The sequence below is a fragment of the Epinephelus fuscoguttatus genome, linkage group LG23 (genome assembly GCF_011397635.1).
Source record: "Epinephelus fuscoguttatus linkage group LG23, E.fuscoguttatus.final_Chr_v1".
Taxonomy (NCBI): Eukaryota; Metazoa; Chordata; class Actinopteri; order Perciformes; family Serranidae; genus Epinephelus; species Epinephelus fuscoguttatus.
Window position 1 is genome coordinate 21,902,273 of NC_064774.1, and position 21,006 is coordinate 21,923,278.

The window sequence follows — 21,006 nt, forward strand, 5'->3', positions numbered from 1 at the left end:
ACTTGCAATTTTACGCCCACTTGTTTAGTTTGAGAAGAAATGTGCAAACAGATCTTTGCAAGAAATGTGGAATAGGTGCACAAACTGACAAGATCCGCATGAAGAGACTACCTACACACATGCTTGCTTTGAGTGTAGCACACATGGAACATAATCACACAGATACACAGAGACACAACTGAGCAGAGAAGTAGCTCCTGCAATCCAACAAGACACACAGCGAACACAAATACTTGCTTTGTGTCAGAAAAAATGCAGCTTTGCTAAAACTACTGATTAAAAGTTATTCTATTTTTACACTGGACAAGACAACACTATATCTCAGGAAAAAACACCATCTGCATTTTTCAGCCAAAGCCTGATCTGACATTTTTGGTTGGATAAATAAATCTCTTTCTACAGTACATTCATTATCTTTACTGTTTCCTCTCTTTTACTGTGCCTAGTGGCAGCACGTGGAAACGATTGAGCTGGTCAACGATGGCACTGGTCTTGGCTTTGGTATTGTGGGAGGAAAGACCACCGGGGTTATTGTCAAAACCATCCTTCCTGGAGGCATAGCTGATCAGGTGACTGCACAAATGCATTGCCACTTTCTTTTGGAATTCGCTTTCAGAGAGTTTCGCATTGTTTATGCAGTGTAAAAGGCATTTTTTTAATGTTCCAGAGAGACGACTGTTGTCAGTTAGGTATAATAAGAACTGTAAGCAAGCACATAATTAACTGTCACTCTCATCTTTTGTTTGGAACTGAGAGTGTCATTATGGGTTTGATTTCCAGTGAAGCTACATGATCTAAGTCAGAAAAATACTTTTTTTTTTACCTCAGGATGGCCGCCTGCGCAGTGGAGACCACATCCTGAGAATAGGAGACACTGACCTGCACGGCATGGGCAGCGAGCAGGTGGCGCAGGTCCTCAGGCAGTGTGGCAACAGGGTGAAGCTGGTGGTTACTCGGGGTCCCGTGGACGAGAATCCCTCCCTCTCTGCCGTCATGCCTGTGGTGCTCCCCACTGTCAACGAACAGGTTAGAAGGGCTGTTTGACTCTGAACCAAGAATATGGCAGGCATTTGATACAAACTCTTACAATATGGAAATGTCACACACTCAAATGGTTTCATTATTCGGAGGATCACTGTAGTACAGCATGTTCTCTGTAACAAATGATCAAACAGATGATTGATCACCATGTCCGACACACACAGAGGTATACGCTGAAAACAAGAACACTAAGGACTTAAAGTTCAGGTCTTTCATCTCCACTTGTATCCTTTTCGTACTCTTGACAGCTCTGAATAAATGGATTTTAAGAAAATAACATGTTACATCACCTGTGACTCACACGTTGGAGAGCAAACATTGCTTTACTTACTCAAAAAACCGCACTTAAAAACAGCAATTTCATGGCTATTCTCAACACTCAGCCCTATTTAAACATGAATGAAATTCAGTGACTCACTCTACGAATGACATCATATCCTTTTGATCGCACACATTAGTGTTTTTATGGCTACCAGGTTCAAAGCACTCATTGTTAACGTACACAAAAAAAGTATTTTGGTGCCCGCGTGGTGCAGCTGGATGACATTGTGCCATGACTTGCTTTTCTTCTGCTGTCAAGTGAATCATCCTTTACTTTTATTTGGTTTATTTGTCATTCCCATTAATCTTTTCACAGGGCTACGAGGAAGAGGAGGATGAGGCATTTGATGTGAGCCTTACCAAAAACACACAGGGGCTGGGGATCACTATTGCAGGCTATGTTGGAGATAAAAATTCAGGTGAGAAATGTCAGACTGCCTTTAAAGAATAGATGACCATTTAAATTTAATTATCATACTGATGGTTTACTACCTCTGTGCTTCACTAAATACACATTAAAGCTGCGATGACTCATATTTTTCTAGCCTGTAAACAATCGATGAAATGTATAATATGAAAGGGGCTGGTCATAGTGATAGCTCAGGTAGCGTTTTAGCATCTTTCAGCTAATTGTTTTGTTTTCTAGGCCAGTGAACTCTGCTTTTATCAAGCCGTAGCAGCTCTTTTCAGCAGATGAAGCTCTGATAAAACCACATTACAACACACATTACTTCTATCCAACACCAAATGGTGGACAGACAAAGATAGCTTGGAGCATTTAGCAGCAAAAGAGACAGAGTGCAAACACAGCTAATGCGTTCAGATTGAATCAGGCAGGACAGGTGGACGCCAGATTGGATATCGTTTTAGTGGACGATAGCAGGACAGTAAAATTAGGAGAGGCTAGCAGAGAATATCACCGACGGCAGGTGTAGATGGCACTTGCATTAAACAGACACACACAGCTTCAAAAGAATGTCATTGTTGCTCCATGTCTGCTGGATGTGACTGTTTGCTCATATATTAGCTCCAATTAATTTATAGTAGGTAGTGTCAGTGTCAGTGTTTTTAGCATTTCCACTGCCCCCAAACTGTCCAAAATAATTTCAACTTTAAAAAATCCTCTCACTTTGATTTCCCTTTAAAATGTAGCAGTTAGGCACAGTATATTGGGACAGACCACAGACAGCCTTTCATTCTAAGCTGCTGTATTCATCGTATGGAATTGAATATTAAATGGCTTTGGCTCGAAATTCTTTATTTTTCAAGGTTAGCCTAAGTACGCTGGGTTCATCACATCATTGTTTATGACTTATGTAATATTAAAACAGGCTCACTAATGCTGACTTTTGACATCAAAGTGAAACATCTGTTTGCTCTTCTCCTTGGGTCTTATTTAAAGTCATGATTCATGGCTATGTTCCTCATCTCTTTAATTTTTTTGTACCTGTTCTGACTCCTCAGAGCCCTCTGGCATTTTTGTTAAGAGCATAACAAAAGACAGTGCCGTAGATCAAGATGGCCGTATTCATGTCGGAGACCAGATAATAGCTGTAAGTACCCTAATTATGCTCTTTGTAGCTATTACTATTTCCTCTGTCTTCAGTGGCATGAGGTAAAATATGCAGTGAATGTTTAATATAATCTATTATAGTGATCACATTTAGTCAATGGAGGGTAATTATGAGATGCATAATGAATAATTCACAATTAACTGATAGTTCATAAAGTGTTTTGAGTCTTGAATTGGCACACAGAGCAATTAAGATTTTTTTTTGCATTACTGTAGGACATTAACAATGGAGTTAAACTGTGTGTAATTTCTTGGATCATTTCAAACATGAGTTAATGTTGCCCTGTGATTTCCGAAGTTCTCACAAACTCATGTTTTGTTCTGGTGTGTATGTGCTTGATTAAGTTTTGTTCCTAAGCGTAAATGATAATGTGCTTTGGGACCCTACTTAGGAACTTACTGAACACTTAATTGACTGTGAATTCTTTAACTTATGCAGTATTTACCTGTCTTAAATGATGGAAATAATTAAAGCCAATAGCTAAAATAGATGGGAATACCCATGTGCAGCAATCTGTTTCTATGCCTGCTGGTGTTTATAATCACTTTGATTAATGTTGTTTCAATTTCACCTCTATCAACAAGAATATAGATGGCAAGTCAGCACACTCACACTGTCAGCACAAGCTGTTCTGGCCCTTGTTTAATCCACGGGCTCATGAATGATCGCCCTCTGCAGGTCGATGGCGTAAACATCCAGGGATACACCAATCAGCAGGCAGTGGAGGTGCTCAGACACACGGGCCAGACAGTCCACCTTAAGCTGATCCGGCGGGGCTTCAGGCCTGATGAGATCCCCCCCGCCGTGGCCCCCAGTGTCACCATCCTGCCCCCTTCCACCACCATTCCCACCACAACCATGGTCATGATGGAGCTGGAGCTGGAGAGGAAGGTGGCTGAGGAGGCTGCTCAAGGTAGGAGGGATGAAGTGCGAGAAATTTAATGAGGACAGACGAAAACACATTCCTTGTTACTCATCGCCCTGTCAAAAAAAGGTGTCATTTGATGTGTAAATGCAGCTCAGACAGGATGATGCAGTAACGAGTGACTCCAAATGGAAATTTCAGTCATTTTTATCAATATAGCTAAAATCCAGAAACAGAGCTATCTCTATGAAAAACACTGATTTCACTTTTACTCAAATGCAGTCCAAATTGATGTCAACATTTTGATTCATTAATGACAAAGGTGGCCCGCTACTGAATATGCAGCAGGTGTCGTTATCACACCAGAAAGGATTTATTTGTTAATATTTTGTGAAAACATTTTTCACCGTTCTTAATACCAAAAAATGAATCACTTTTTGTCTGTTAGAGGGCTCCTCCTAATAACAGCAATAGAACAAGTACGCCCACATTACTGGCAATCTTTTCCTAATAAGAGAGGGAAATGCAGTCATTATTAATAATAACTGACAGAGGCCAGGAGGACTAAACTATTTCTTCTAACATTAAAAAAAGGGAAAAGACACTTTGTGAAACAATTTCTGTCAAGTCTTGCCACCCTCATTCATTATTATATTGCACTGGCTGGACTGACTCAACAGCAAAGAAAGAACCCAGAGCTTTCCATCAAGTTTAGACCCTGAAATATATCCAGTAATAAATCAACATATGATGCTCAACACTTGACAGGCATCCACATAATTTAAGACATTGAGAGCTGAGTTACAACTGAGGTCTGCATATGTGTGCCGGTACCCACTAAATACTTAGTGGTTTTTTTTTTGTTTGTTTGTTTGTTTTTTAAACAACTTCTTGCATTTTGAAATGTTAACATCTTATGAAACAGACAGAGAGTAAACAGAAAGATCCTCGTCCCCCGCTGTGTTGACAGGACCTCCAGGCTAGCACAGAAGCAAGAAAAGCAACTTGCATAAGTTGTCAATAGTGATAGATGGAGCTTGAAAGTGATTCGATCTGGCAACACAAAGTTCTAGCCCAAAAACCTGCAGAAAAACTAGCAGCTATCAGTTGACAGACAAAGGAGGCCAGGATTTTCTTGGCGGATGTGAACACTGTCAGTACAACAAAAAAATCAATTACAGAGGTTTGAGCTTTTGAGTATTATAGATGATAAAGAGGACTAAATTAGTGTATCCCTGTATTATATGTGTTTGTATCCCTAGAACTCTCTTATTAAAAACACAAAATAGTTTGGTAAGTAAGAATATATTTAAGCTAACCTACAGGGCATGAGATCATGGGCTTGATGTACAAAGTTGTAATAGGTTGTTAAATTGTTGGGATTAACGAAAGAAATTTAACTACTCACTTAAATTGTTGTCAAGACAGTCTTAAGGTTCTTGAGCTCCTTTTCTCATACCAAACTGGCTAGTATTAGTTTTATGTTAGCACTTAAAAGGTGCTGATGTACAGTGTAGACTATGTCTTGCTCGGGCGCATAGTAATTTCATGGGCGACCACTTCGGTGCCCTGTGGAACTCCAAAGACATAAACAGTAGCATTAAGTTGTAAAAAAAAAAAAAAAAAGCACCAGGGTCATTAAACAGATATTTGAAGTCCTGGAATGTTTAGAGTCTGTCATTATAGATAGATAACATCAGCAAGAGCACGTTCTTTATATCCTTTTTCGGACCAATAAGGACGTGAGATAGGAAATGCTCAAACTATTTCAGAAGAATGAAGTAGTAGAGTATCAAGTAAAAAGAAACTATTTCAAGTAATTTCTGCATTGTTGTGTATTTGTGTGTGTGTGTGTGTGTGTGTGTGTGTGTGTGTGTGTGTGCTCTTTGTGGAAAGTAGATGACTTTTTTCCAGTGGCTGTGTACCTGTACTGTTATGCGTCTGTGCCGCTGCCTGCTTCTGTCTGTCTCACTCTTCATTGTGTGTTTACAGTCACCACAGATGAAAAGGCGCTGCAGACAAAGAGTGAAGGATCTGATGTCAGCCCAGCCACGGATCAGCTAACAGAAGACAAACATGGTAGGAGGCTGGGATTCTTCTTTAAGTACACCAGCAGAGATACTGGGCACACATCTGACAGATAAGGGTCATTGTTGTCAGGAAGACACTGACGAGTAAAACACACAGAGAGGAAATACTGAGACGGATGTTGTTGTTAGTTTCACAGACAGTGCTGAAGTTTTTAAATATTTTAGTATGCGCTGATAAAAATTGTATTTTTTTTTTTTTTTTTGCGGGTCTGATCTCAAAAACATGATAAATACTTAGCAAATAGTTAGGAATGTATGCTGCCTTGCTGGCTGTGAATAGTTTATCACAAATTTGCCTTTTATGTTGTTTTGTATATTAATACAAGAATTTTGTATTGTGTTTTCCAAGGGATGAAGCTAACAGCCTTTGAAGAGGAGGAACTAATGAAGAAGTGGCAAGAGATTCTGGGTCCAACTAATGAAGTTGTTGTAAGTTTCTTTTTCAAAGTGAATTCCTTTTTCTCGTGCATCAAATTATACTCACCAGTACTTGGTTCCTGGGCAATTACTTCCTAATGGTTAACAGCTCCAAACTGGTATCTTTAAGGGAAAAATGACCTGAGTCATTACAAAAATGATTGAGCCATTAATACACTTAAAGTGAAATAATAATCCCTTATCACAGCAAAATGTTTCACCTGCTAACTGAGATGTGATGTTTGTGTTTTATACCCCAGGTAGCTCAGGTGGAGAAGTTCAGTGAGAGCAGTGGCCTGGGTATCAGTCTGGAAGCCAACAGTGGGCATCATTACATCCGCTCTGTTCTACCTGAGGGACCTGTCGGTCGCTGTGGAAAGCTGTTCAGTGGAGATGAACTGCTTGAGGTGCGTGGTTCCTTAAATGAAAGAGAGCTTTTTATCAACAACAGTATAAACCTTTATATGTGGCATTTGCCATTTTTGCTGTTAATACTTTGAAAGGTTCAGAATCTACATTTAGTTTGTGTTACTACATATACACATACCAGAGCTAAATGACTTAAAGAGATAGGTCAGATTTTTTTGAAGTGGGGTTGTATGAGGTACTCCATAGTCAGTGTATTACTTAGTAAGTAGATGAGGGTCAGCGCAGACATGAGCACCGCCACAGAAGCTAAGCAACGTACCGCTCGGGGCGCGGGGTGCAGCAGTATGTATTTTAGCCACCCAAAAAAAGTTCCGCATAAAAAATTTGTATCAGTTATGTGCTATATTTAGAATATTTTCATCGCTTTAACTTGCTGTCAGAGCCCTTTCAGACAGGGAACTAAAGCTGTTATGTCACTCTCCTTAAAGCCACCAGACTGCATTGACAAACACAGTTATGGTTGAACACAGGAGCTGTTTAGGTGCCAGTGCCTTGATCGGTAGTTTGTTTGTGTAATTGTGTGACTTTGGTGAATCAAACTAACCTTTTGAAACAACAAAGTCACACAATAACACAAACAAATGAACCGATCAAAGCAGCTGTAGACAAGCAACTCCCGTGTTCTGTGAGGTAAAATTACTGTTTTTGTCAGTGGAGTCTGGCTTTGAGGAGAGCACAGATAAAGTTCCCTGTCAGAAACGGTCATCTACTGTGAGTAATGCATTAACTATGTATAAGTACCTCATACAGCCGCACTTCAAAAAATTTGTCCCCTTAAATAGATCAGGTGGCCAGAGAGGTGACTTCATATAAATGCAAATGTTGCTCTGTGTCTGCTGGATTTGAAAGTATGCAACTGTTGGCTAACACATTTGTAAAACTTTGTTCACTGCCCTTGAGTGTCTCAAAAATCAATTAAAGCTGCTTTAAACTTTAGCTATTGTTCTACTAACCTCTCCTTTCTTAGGTCAATGGTATATCCCTGATTGGTGAAACCCACAAGGAAGTAGTCAGAATCTTGAAGGAGCTTCCACTTTGCGTATACATGACATGCTGTAGGCCCGCCCCTCGCCTGCAGACTGACATGGATGCTGTCCAGCCAGAATCTGAGACTTTGTCTACAGTGTCTAAATTAAAGGTACTGCATTTGCACTGCTGAGCTTTGGCAATTTTACTCATGTGTTATCTCTGAAATGCAGATTTTTCAACTGTGATGACTCATCATGACACAGATTTCGTCGAGTATTATGTTTAAGAGAAAAAACCTTTAGAAAGTGACTGAAGCTTTGCCCTCTCAAGGCTAAAAACATGCAGGCTATTGCAGCAGATGATGCATATAAGTAGAGTGGGACACTCCCTACATCACCTCAACACGCAGTAATGTATCATGAAAAATGTTTCCCCCGCCTCTGCATATAAACAAGGGAATATGATTGGAGAGCGTTGCTCCTAAAGTCCTCCCCCTCCTTTATAACCCATCAAGCGTTATTAGCTCAGCCTGAGCTGTCAATCGCTCCATTGGCTTTCCACATTGTCAGCCATGATGGATTAAGACTTAGCAGTGAGCAGGGGAGGCTGAAAGTTTATTAAGACCAATTCTAGTAATACCTCAGCAGCAGCAGCAGCCAACAACATTTGCTCGAGATATGAGACATCAAAAGCGGCTTCCCTTTGGGGAAGGGGGTTTTCATCTCACCAGCTTTATCTGTGATAATGTACTAAGGCCCGAGCATCCCAAAGATATTCCCCTTTTATCTACTGCCAGAAACCTGAGCCAGGAACACAACCAGAGGGTAGCAGCCTTTGGGTTGGGAGTAAAAGTGAGGAAGGCATGCTGCCTCATAGAGATTTTGGGCTTTTCCTCTGCAGAAACAAATAGACCTGAGCAGCGTGTTGGTTGCTGAAGACTCAGAGGTGAACACAGCAGCAGCGACACAGGATAATGTGACAGAGGAGGCGATAGGATCTCCTTTGGCCATGTGGGAGCTGGAGATCCAGAATATCGAGCTCGAAAAGGGAGAAGGGGGATTGGGATTCAGCATACTGGACTACCAGGTGGGAAATCTTCCTGGGGTTAGTTTTTTTTATGATGATTTTCATTATTTTACACCCACGTGTTAGTATTTCTATAGATATTATATTGTTTCTATAATAACCTAATGGAGCAGTAAGATGCCTCCCAGGTAAAACAATAGTTTCTGATATGTTGGAGTATTGTTTTCTATCCATATTTAATTGCCTCCACAGAAAAAAGGACATTCTAGTAGTATAATGCTAACTAAATTAAGTTTAAGGCTGTCATAGCTCACCTGGTGACCTCTCCTCACTGACTGACTCCGCCACAGGACCCACTGGACCCGGCCAAGACCGTGATCGTGATTCGATCTCTGGTTCCCAACGGTGTGGCCGAGCAGGATGGCAGACTGTTGCCAGGAGACCGGCTCATGTATGTTAACGCCACCAACCTGGAGAACGCCAGCCTGGAGGATGCCGTCCAGGCCCTGAAGGGAGCCAACCTCGGAAAGGTCCAGATAGGAGTTGCCAAACCACTGCCTGTAAGGATTAAAATAAGTATTCTTTCTCTTTTCTTTGATTTAAATCTGTCTGCAAATTGAGGGGAGAATATGTTGTGTGGAAAAAAAGAAAAGAGTTTTGTACATGTTTTTGTGATATTTTCAAATGTAAAATGTGTTCAGCATGTTGGGGATTTATCACTGCAGGTTGTGAGTCAGGTCGTCTTTATATCGTGTGACTTAATATCCAGTCGAGGGCTCAGATTACGAGGGCTTGAATTTTTCATGCAGGAAAAAGAGTGGAGGTTGGCTTGCACGGTTTAGCATTCCACCCACTGTTCATTCAGAGGAGGCAACCGGCCTAAAACGCTCTGCGCCCTTTGTTTCATATATTATGTTATTGAACTTTCCAAGATCACAGACCCTCTTGTACATTTAAACACATCGGGGCACCTGTCAAAATATTGGGTCTGTCCAACGGCCTGCTCATCGCTCCAGGCACCTGTACTCTTTGTATGGGATGTTTCTCTCTGCAAAACTGCTCGCATTCCTTCAGCTTTAGAGCTACATTTCTCTTGTATTGAATCTGCCGCTGGATTACACTGTGAGACCCGTGGGCTGCCAAGGTTAGCTGGATTACAGAGCTGTAGGAAGCCTCTGTGGAGTTACCCAACTCTCCTGCAGGACGTGGAATATACTTCTGAGGGGTATTCTGTTGTATTGTCTCTCAAAATTGAGTCTGACAAGTGTAATCCTCCAGTATGCCTTTTTGGCTTTCTGATACCTGTCTAGGCTGCTTGCTACACAAAATCAATATCAAGAGCTAGACTTAAGAATACATATGAAATGTTGAATGTGCAATTTTGAGCAATTTCTCTGCCTGAACACTTTTGCACCAAATCAGTATTTAATGCTATAATCAGTGTATGAAAATAATAACTTCTAACGTGTTTTTTTACTCTCTACGATTTTTTTGTACTTGATTTGGTCACAATAAAAAAAGTCTAAAATCAAATTACATGAAGCTGGAGACACTGAAAGAATTTCTCCACTTTCCTAGGGAATATGTGGATATTCCCACTCTCCACACCCATATGGTGAGCAGGAGATTACATCATCATCCACCATCCATTCATTTGACTTCAACAATATTTTGGTTGAAGAAGGAGAGGAAGAAGGACTGGCTGAGGGCATCGTTTACCGAGCAGAGCCTGCATTGGTTAGTTAGCGTTTGGGGGAAAAATAAAACTGAAAAATCAATGAGAACATCATGGAAAATGGAAAACAAATTGTACTAACGTGATATTTGCTTCTGCCTAATCATGCATACAGTTATCTTATGTGAGCATCATTCTGACAAGTAGAACCCACTAAGGGATTAAGGGATACATATATGTTGTTATATTGTAGTTAGATAAGTAGTTCACCAAATTGATCAGCAATAAAGTCCAGTTTTGTGTCCCAGTCGGTTACACTACTTTCATTCACTATCACAGATCGACACCAGCGAAGCAGACCTGTCTGATGAGAAGGTGTTAGATCACACTTACTCTGGGATAGAGGACGACACTTTCCAGGCATCCATGATTGCTCTTCATGGCAGCAGCTGTAGTGCAGACCTGGATTACTTGCACTCATCTACGCCCAAGGTAAGCAGCAGTTTGTTTTGTTTTTGTAAAGATCCACAACTGAAATCAAAAGCACAACTTGAAATTATTCCCATACTTCATTAAATGTTACTGCAACAGCAACTGCCCTTTGTCACAATGAGCTCTACAGCTTGTAGTCATTATTCTTTGTCTTTTGCTATCGAGAGCCAAAATGTCACGAGAAATGTTTTGTCTTTGTTAAGGCAGTAACAACATTACTAAGTTTGTTGGTGTTTTTGTTTGCACTGGGTGCCCCAAAAGCAGCAACTCCCCAAATGGAAATTCAATTATAAGGAAAATAAACAAAGAAGAGCCCTACAAACTGCTTTCCCAAAGGTCACAGCTGACCTTACTTGTAGGGCTTTCCTTAGACATTTATATTATAATAGAGCAGGCATGTGGCAGGACAACGTGAGGCATTTTATCGTACTGGGGGATTTCATAAAACAGATTTCAAATGTTTATATGAGGTCAGACAGCTCTGTCTTCTTGTGATCATGAACTCCTTTTTCCCGAAAGCTCCAGAGAGAGACAACAAGTCTGTTGATAAATCTCAAATCGACTTCAGTGACAGTAAATGGTGGGCCCGCTTTTTCAGGCTCGCTGACAGTGGGGTGATTTTTTTTTTTTTTTTTTGGAGGAATATGAATGTTTTTCTTCTGTCTGGCCCATACCTATAAAAGTCAACTGGGTGTTAAAGATCAAATGAGTGAGTCCACAAAGTCAGCCTCCGAGCCACTGTCAATAAAGCAGTGACAGCTCTTTCTCTCATGAGCGCGTTGATAGATTACAGTCGTGCCAGTTGCTTTTCTGGTGTCTGGCTTTGAGGAGAGTCATTCATGTGTTCATGCATTGGATGCTCTGTTCAAGATCAGAGAAAAATATATTTAAGGCCTTTTTTGAAAGCACTATGGTGTCACCTCTCCCGACGCTAAGGAAGACTGTGCCCTTTTAAAGATGATTTTAACAGACCAAACCAGACTAATAACAATATCATTTCTTGTTATGAATAGATTAATTTACAAAGTGGTTTAAAAAAATCACAGATTTCTTGGCTTCTTGAGCTTTATTTGGGTACGCCTGTTTGAATTGTTTTAATGATAATAACTTAATATCAAATGTAATTAATTTAGATGCTAATGGAGTGTTTAAAGATCCTGCTCTTAGATATTTGCAAAAGTGTCTCCTATTTGTATCAGCCTCTCTCTGATAATGCCATAAAATCATTTACATATACATATAATGATGTCATAAACTCTTTAATGGTGTGATTTTACTGTAGACATACCAATATTATACCACTACAGTACAGCAATTCCTTACTTATTCTCTCAAAAGACACAAAAATACACCGTCCCTGTGATTGTCTTTTTACTTTCATAATTGCAGTATAGGAAAACTTAAACCTGTAGTCATCACAGCCCAGTTCACTCCAAATTTATAGCACTACCTTATTGAAATGAAACCTCCTATTTCTTGTTCTACTCTGCTTCTCATGTCTGCTTTTTGAGCCCCACTTGTATTATGTATTTGCATATTTTAACTTTTTTTTATACTTCTCTCCTGGCTCCCAAAGGGGAAAGCTGGCTGAGATTCATCACCACTCAGTCTGGTTCTAATAAAGTCTTAAATGCTGTTACAATAAAACTACATTTTGTGCACGACGAGCTCAAGATCACCAGTAATTTCTGCTGCTCTCTATTGGCCACTGATGGCTTTTCTATGGCTCATTACAAGGAGGGCAGGATAGCGACTGAGCAAGATGAATTCCCCCTGTTGGGCAATTGTCTACCTATCAGAGTGGAACGCTCATTCAGCTGCTCTGCTTTGTTTTACCCCAGCTGACAGCTCGCCTGGACTTGTTGGATGAGCATCCCTGTTTTGCAACACCATCCGGCCTTGCAGACAACACTCGGTCGTTCCCCCCGGAGGAGTCTGCCTCGTTCACTCCTCCGAGTTTAAGAGGTCACGTCCCGACTTTTAATGCCATACTGAGCAGCTCTGATCAGTTCTTGGCACAGCACTCGGCCACAGAAGAAGCAGTGGAGGGCTTGAACTCATACAGCCCGTTTGCTGAGATAGGGACCAGATCGTCTGTCCCAGATGAACCCGTGGAGTCTCTTCACTATCAGAATGAACCACCCATGACTTTTGGAGATATTGCAGACATGAAGATTTTGATCAAGGTAACAAAATCTAATTGGAAATCATAGATTTGGAGGATTTTGGAGATAAAAAGAAAAAAGATGAGCAGAGAGTAATTTGTGTGACTAATGAATGAGCATGGGTGCCTTGAATATCACAGATAGGACAAGGTGCATTTTAAAAACTCATAAAAATTCATCCTTGATCTTCTGTTGAAAACAATTTCTTCAGGTAACATATTACCTTTTAGATGTGAAACTCTTTTTAATCATTAGATACACAAAGTTTCAAGCCTATTTGTTTTCATTTCATTTCCATGGCCAATTGGCTGCACCTCCGTTTTCTCTAGAGACCCTGGCTTTGTTTGGAATCTGAGTTAATATTTTCATTAACTTTCATGAATAACTGTGTTGAATTCTCACCCTCAAGGATGAGGAGGCTGGTGTGAATGAATCAGCAGAAGACGGTGACAAGGAAAGACTGACCTCGGGGAGCAATTTTGAAAGGACTATCACAGTTGTCAAGGGCAACTCCAGTCTTGGTTTGTGTTAATTTCTTCACATTCTTTTATTTGTTCTTTTATTTATTTTGTTTTCATTCACAGTAGTGTAAATGAGGTTGCGGGACTGAAAGGCGTATTGGCCTTTTACATTGCTGGCATTTTTTTTTTTTTTTTTTTTTGTTATGAATGCCAGATTCAATGCAAAATGATAGAGACAATTTCTGGCTGCTTTCCAGTCTGAAAGGGTAAATTCATTGCTATACAGGGTATTTGCATTTCAAAACCGACCCATGGGGCTGCTACTGGCTCAGAGAATACTAAGTTTTAGTTTCTAAAACAAATAGGTGTTATGAAGGCACTGTTTATAATCCTCATTGCCCCACTGAAAACAGTGCCTTATTTTGCTTTTTAGTACTCTTAGAAGGTTTCTATTTCATGTTCTATTCAAAATTTCTATAATACATTTGGGTTTTGTATTTGTAATCTTTATACCACACAGACTTCAAAACCAAAATCCCCTCCTACATAGAACACAGTGATGTTATTTTTATGATCTTTGCAAAAGAATCCCTGCGTGCTGTGCTATAAAGTTTGAAAGTTTTAGATAGACTGGTCTCCAAATATATTATGCCACTCTGAAGTTACTCCACTGAGAGTGTATTGAAACACAAATTTGTGAATACTGTGACAGTTTCTAGGATAATTTGCTGGGATATGGGAAAGTTTTCTTGTTTCAGAACTGAGACCACAACTGTGAATCAGATTTATTTTTAATCTCTTCCACTCCACACCTCTCTACCATAGACCCATTTGTGTCTTTCATTGGCAGGACAGGGGATCTTTAGGGGGAGATAGTAGGTCAACAGTATATGCCACATGGAGTGGTATACGTCAGCTAAAAATTTTTTGTAATCATAAATATGTAATAAACATTGTGTTTTGGTCAGGCTCCTGTTCAAACTTTTAAAGATAAGAGTGCATAAGGGCTTAGAAAATTATAATGGAAGTATATGAGGACCATTCATATGCTCAGTCATGTCCCATAAGTTGATACAACAGATTTTGTGCTGAGTTTAGTCATTAATCAGCACTTTAGAATTGATAAAAATGGTCAACAGTCCCTCCAAAATACTACATCAATACTCCAAGACCTTGACAAACACCATTAAAGAATCCATTCTCTCATTGGCTATCAAAAACTTTTGACGTTTGGAGATTTCTGTAAGAACTGCTAACAAACCCTCTCATCGTCAATATACTTATGAAAGCAATACATCCCCTGAATCCAAGGTCTCTAGTTTGTGGCTGTAAAGTTTCTTGAGGCTCTGATAAACCCAGAGGTCACAATACATCATTTTGTACTGTGATGTCCATCTCTAAAAAATGCTCTCACCACACAGAAATGGCTGCTATGGGGGCTGACATCATCAAACATGAATAAAATTGGGCTTATTGAATCCAAAAGAGTCTCAGCTTTCCAGTCATACCCAATTTATGCAGTTCCAAGACTGTTTAGGGACCCCAGTATGCAGAAATCTTCAGATACAATTGGAAAAAATACCACACTTGTACTGCATGCAAAAAACTGCATTGTTTTGCCCAAATTTGCATGAGAGTAGCATAAAATGGGCATGTCTGTAAAGGGAAGACTTGTGGGTACCCATAGAACCCATTGTCATACGGATATCGTAAGGTGAGAGGTCAAGGGACCCCTGTGAAAATGGCCATGGCAGTTTTCCCCTCATCGAAATTTTGCCTAACTTTGGAGCGTTATTTAGCCCCCTTCCCGATAAGCTAGCATGACATGATTAGTACCAGTGGATTCCTTAGGTTAACTCATCTGCATCCTTGCAGAGTAGAAGGGGTTAAGTGGAAATTATCAGTAAAACTTTAAAATTATACTACATTAAGAGTACCTCTGCATTTGTAATGGAATTAGTCCTCAAATGTTTCTTTGTGGCATTGATGTTTTGAGGATTGTTGAGGGGTTCATTTATCATCGAAAGCTCTTAAATGTTACTTTTTGTTATCAATTCTGATCAAAATCCAAGTTTAGTGTGTAACAGTTTCTCATACTCAAAGGGATGACTGTGAGTGCCAAGAAAGATGGTTTGGGAATGCTGATCCGCAGTATAATCCATGGTGGATCCATTAGCCGCGATGGACGTCTGGGTGTTGGCGATCTCATCCTGGCCATCAATGGAGAGCCCACAGCCAACCTGACCAATGCTCAGGCTCGCGCCATGCTTAGAAGACATTCACTCATTGGGCCAGACCTGGGGTAAGACAATACAATTAGACAGCAGTAACCAAAGTGCACATGTTTACACGTATTGTTGAAAATCTGCAAAGGAAGGAGATGATTTTGCCAGAAATGCAAACAGACAGATATTGTAAAATTGTTCAATAGAAGTAGCAGATGTAACGGAGTTTTAAAAACAATACCAAAATGATTTCTTTCTAATACAATATAGATAGATTGTGATTTAAATATGCATTCCTCTTAACGTGCTGTTGTTCAACACCCTTGCAAGGATACAGCATTGTTGATTACACTACATACCAGTTTGCATTAGCGATTACAAATTAGTCAAGAATCCTATCAAGCATTCTTTGCCTACTGGTCGTGCTTGAGTTTTCAATTCTCTGTACTGCAAAAAAAAATTCTGTTTGTAGTGAAAAAGCACCGGGTTGTATGAAGTCTTGTATCAAGGTCTTGTGAAATTGTTCTTTGCTATTGAAAAACTAATGCTGGTGAGATATTCAGCGTTTATTCAGTTTAACTCTAGAAGCTAGTAGAGCTGCTTTGTATTTCTCCTACACAGGGATGTACCTCAAGGTCCAACCTCAATCACATCAGGACGGCTTAAATACAAGCCTTACAAATAATACATGTGGATGTATTTAATGCTTGCATCAAATATTTAGTTTTAAGCATTTAATGTGTGTAATTGATTATGCACATTACTCTTACTATAAACTGGGTGATGTTAAAGAGGTTTGTTTAAGTTGTAGTGTAATTCTAAAAGCAAAATAAATGAATTTCTCTTTCATAGCGTTATGTTATTGACGTTATTATTACTGCCATTACCATTCCACAAGAAAATTAGAGGTGGTGTTGCACAAGTTCTGCTTGCTGAACTAAACTTGGCACTTTGTTAGCTCCGGTGCATAAAAAGCCAAACTCTTCACATTCTAGATCTGCTTGTGCACCTGAGGACGATCTGTGCCCATTTTATGTGTGAGTATGACTAACTTCCACGCCGGTGGCGTTTCGGCAAAAAGCTGCCATCTTTGGTTTTCCTTCCTCTCATTCTCTCCATCTGCTGTTGGGCTTCACTGCAGTCTGTTTTAAGAGCTTTATCCAGACACAGAATTAGACAGTCAGTTCCATTTAGTGAAGTGTCAAAACACTGACAGCAGAAAGTATAATTGATGAAAGTGCTGTTGTAAATATCATTCGGATTCAATGATTAACATTTTAATTATGTTGTGACAGTGCACTGTTTATGAACCATAATTTATTTAAATTTGACCTGTGGCCACAAATCTTTAAATAACAAATATAGTCTGGATAAATCTTGATTGACTGCATCACTTACTTAACTTGCCACCTAACTTCTTTCCTTTTATTTCTGTGACTAACATCAGTTATTACCTGGATGTTTTCTCTTGTACCATTTATAACTCTCTTCTTAACTGTTTTCATATTAACCACTGGTATTGAAGCTCTGCCATGTCTCTCACTGCATGCTGTGTCCATGAATTGACTCATCCATTTCATTATTTCAGTCGGATTAATTTTCCTCTCTGTCTGCATGCCGTCGTGTTTAAAAACCAAATCAACCCATCTGTTGGAGATCTGTCAGCTTCACTTAAATGTGTTAATGTGCCCTTCAGAATCAGCTTCAACTCTGAATTGTTTGGAAATGGGACTTTAAGTGGGTGTCAGATTTTGTCAGTTAGCTTTTGGTTCATTTCTTAGCATGAATTAGTAACCTGCTCATGAATTAATGACGGTTACGCCCTTCAAATTTGTCACGTTTATCACACAGTGGGTGATAGAGGACCTGATTTGCTCAGACATTTATGAAGGTAAACATCTGTTTTGAACAGTCAGATGTCAAGGCTTATACAGAATTCATTGCATCTCACCTTGGGCAAGTGATAGGGAGAATGCATTTGAGAAATAGACAGTTGAGTGTTACTCTTTTGCTTACGGGTACATTTGCTGGAGTTTGAGAAAAACAAGTTTCTCAATGTAAATAGGCAGATTTAAAAGAAGCTCTTTTGTGCAGTGAAAAGGGGTTTTAGTGCTTTCGTACCTGTTTGCACTTGAATGCCAGTTCTCTATTTTTGGTTAAATTGCCCTGTGAGTTCACAGTGAACGGGGGTATAATTGCCACTAAGGAGGGAAATGGAGTGTCTAAAAATGGGGGGGCGGTGGTGCCAAGCTGTTTGCTTTAAGAAATGTTTGACTCACTTGTGTGTGTGTGTGTGTGTGTGTGTGTGTGTGTGTGTGTGTGTGTGTGTGTGTTCAGCATTACATATGTTCCAGCAGAGTATCTGGAGGAGTACAAGGCCAGCCTAGAGCAGGCTAAAGATGATGTCTTCTCTGAAACAGCTCCTGTCACAGTTCCAGATCCAAAGTATGTCCTCAGTAACTTTTGTCATGTAATTACATTTACAAACGGGTAAACTTAAAATGTGCCTTGTAGAGATTCCTTGTAAACAAACCACTTATGTTTACATTTGGCGTTTCTCATCAGAACACATTGTGAGTATTGTGAGGTCCAAGAAACATGTTGAATGAATTTTCCTCCTCAGAATCCACTGCAAAGCCAGTTTTTTGATCATGCTGCACTTCTTTGTGTGTTACTGCCACCAACTGCCAATCAGTGGTATAACATGACATAAATACAACAGGGACCTACTCGCAAAGACAACGCTAAATGGTCAAACATTCCACAGGGTACCTTTAAGTCATGCTATATAACAACATCTATAGTTCATTTTTTTTTGTCCCTAGAGCTTTAATCAACCCCTAATAATCATGAATCATGAGTTTTTTTCTAATTTTATCAAACCCTTTCCTTCCGCTTTTGTTTATCTAGAGACATTCCTAACCTCCCTGAACGGGAAGATGGAGAGGGAGAGGAAAGTGCCTCGTACAGCAACTGGAACCAACCTCGGAAGTGAGTACACACTGCATCTAAGCTTCTAATTTAATTCTGCGAACATGTCCATGACAGATATGGTTTGGAGACCTTGTATAGCAGAATGATGGCACAAGCTTGAAGCCCTGACACAAAGAAACTTAGGAAAAGTACATTTCTGAGATAAAAAATCTTATTTTCTGCCCAGCGTACAATAAAAGTTACAGCATCAACTCAGTGCCAGAGTCACAGCTTTGAAGTGAAAAATGCTGATATTGGTACCTTCCTCAGAGTGGAGCTCTTCCGAGCGCCAGGCAAGTCCCTGGGTATCAGTATTGTTGGGGGCCGAGGGATGGGCAGCCGGCTGAGCAACGGAGAGGTGATGAGGGGTATTTTTATCAAGCACATCCTGGAGGACAGTCCGGCTGGACAGAACGGGACCCTGAAGCCTGGAGACAGAATCGTAGAGGTGAAAGAACATTTCAGGTCACAGACCCAATAAACTTGAAGTTGTTTTTTGGATGTAGAAGAAAATTTAAATAAATCCGAAGACTTCTTTTCGAACTATTTACTTAACCCTGTGTTATTTTATTCAGATGCATTCATTTGAGAAAACCAAAAAAGCCTGAGGAGAGTTTGAAATCCTTAAAAAAAACATTTGGAGTGGAGATTGTGGGTACCTGACAGCCTGACAGAGTCTTTTCCCTGATATATTCTTTGTTTGTCAGGTGGATGGAGTGGATCTAAGAGATGCTAGTCACGAGGAGGCAGTGGAGGCCATACGCAGGGCAGGCAACCCTGTCTCCTTCTTGGTCCAGAGTATTATCCACAGGCCCCGGGTAAGTCCATATAATAGAATCTGAACAATTGCTAGTAACTACCTCATAATCTAAAGGTCACAATTTCTTTTTCCATTTTCACCTCACGTACAAGTTCATCTGCACAGGCCATTTAGGGCACTTTCAAAAACTAAAATGCACAATATACAACCTCTGTTACAACCTCAGTTTGCTTTTGATAGTTCAAAGAAAGCCATTTTGAAATCTTTTATGAGAGCAACAACAAACCCTGTGTGGCATATTAAATATATTAACAAGTTTTAACCTCTAACTGCTACACTCATTGAAAATCACCTTATCAACAACACCGTTTGTTGTTTGAAAGTGCCCTCAGGCTTTTAAAGCATGACTAAGGAGTCTCCTGCTGGGGCTGAAACTGGTTTGACTCCAGTGTCAGATCTCTCACAGTCAATCACCTGCATTGTCATCTATGAGATATTCCCACATGCTTTCCGGTAACTCATTAAGCCTTGTAGCAACTCATAATGTATTGTAGCACATGCAGAGGAAGGATGCGAAGAGGGGCAAGATGTTAATGAAAAATCATACTCAACTATGGTAACTCTAAAAAACATCTTAACGCTGTGTTTTGTTGATAATCTGACAATACAAAATATATCGTGATACAGGGGTTAATATATCGGGATATATTGTGATACTGTAAGCTTCAAGGCAAGGCGATACATTGCAAACTGTTAGGTTGACATGTAGAACCATATCACATCGTAAATACTGTGATTATTTTAGGGCCATATCACTCACCCCTATATCATGATACAGGGGTAACCATTCAATATATTGCGATATACTGCGATACTGTTAGGAAGGCAGTATGTTGCAATTTTTTAAAATCTAATTTAAGGAGCTAGCTGACACAAATCTTTGCATGTAAATAATCAAGCAGAAAATTATTTATTTTTGAGAATCGATGTAGTACAATAAAACACAATATTGTGATACTCAAGTGTATCGATATTTTCTTCTAGGGCTGTGCAATATATATTTTAGACCTAATACCTCAATATCGATACAATTTTGTAGGATTGAATATTGGTGCTTTTACGAAATGTTTAAACAATTAGATTTTTGATACATAATCATTAGTTATGTCTGGTAAGTTATGAAACTTATGATCACAATATCGATATAATAGCGATATATATTGACCAACCCTTTTTTCTTTCACCCCTAGCTAGAATCAATCTTTTTTTTTTTTTAACAACAACAGAGGGTGTACTTCTCATAAAATAGTTTTCAGCTATAACACGCAGCTGGTTTTGGTGAAAAAACTTAAAATCCAATTTATGCCAAATGCCTAGCAAATAAACAGCAGACAGACAACGTCAGCAACAACAGTAACGTTGGTATGTAGCAGCTATAAGCTTAATTTAGCAGCCAGATATTTCCCTCAGGTGTTGTTGAAGACCAATAACGGAGATAAAAAGAGAGTAACACCAGGGAATGA

At 39.7% G+C, this 21,006-nt stretch overlaps 1 protein-coding gene across 7 annotated transcripts in view; it reads left to right on the top strand.

Annotated features, from left to right (window-relative positions):
- LOC125883454 (multiple PDZ domain protein) overlaps positions 1 to 21,006 on the top strand; it is a 59,201-nt gene that overhangs the window by 12,042 nt on the left and 26,153 nt on the right. For 5 of the 7 annotated variants that reach the window (XM_049567736.1, XM_049567739.1, XM_049567738.1 and 2 more), the window contains exons 7-27: positions 447 to 569; positions 829 to 1,026; positions 1,679 to 1,781; positions 2,827 to 2,915; positions 3,615 to 3,849; positions 5,794 to 5,880; positions 6,241 to 6,320; positions 6,569 to 6,715; positions 7,705 to 7,875; positions 8,607 to 8,792; positions 9,083 to 9,292; positions 10,311 to 10,469; positions 10,747 to 10,899; positions 12,741 to 13,085; positions 13,474 to 13,585; positions 15,629 to 15,827; positions 16,746 to 16,787; positions 18,088 to 18,195; positions 18,661 to 18,741; positions 18,994 to 19,171; positions 19,431 to 19,541. In XM_049567736.1, coding sequence (XP_049423693.1) covers positions 447 to 569; positions 829 to 1,026; positions 1,679 to 1,781; positions 2,827 to 2,915; positions 3,615 to 3,849; positions 5,794 to 5,880; positions 6,241 to 6,320; positions 6,569 to 6,715; positions 7,705 to 7,875; positions 8,607 to 8,792; positions 9,083 to 9,292; positions 10,311 to 10,469; positions 10,747 to 10,899; positions 12,741 to 13,085; positions 13,474 to 13,585; positions 15,629 to 15,827; positions 16,746 to 16,787; positions 18,088 to 18,195; positions 18,661 to 18,741; positions 18,994 to 19,171; positions 19,431 to 19,541 — 3,117 coding nt within the window. The remainder of the gene's footprint in view (positions 1 to 446; positions 570 to 828; positions 1,027 to 1,678; positions 1,782 to 2,826; positions 2,916 to 3,614; positions 3,850 to 5,793; positions 5,881 to 6,240; positions 6,321 to 6,568; positions 6,716 to 7,704; positions 7,876 to 8,606; positions 8,793 to 9,082; positions 9,293 to 10,310; positions 10,470 to 10,746; positions 10,900 to 12,740; positions 13,086 to 13,473; positions 13,586 to 15,628; positions 15,828 to 16,745; positions 16,788 to 18,087; positions 18,196 to 18,660; positions 18,742 to 18,993; positions 19,172 to 19,430; positions 19,542 to 21,006) is intronic. The other 2 variants (XM_049567737.1, XM_049567741.1) reach the window with 2 other exon arrangements.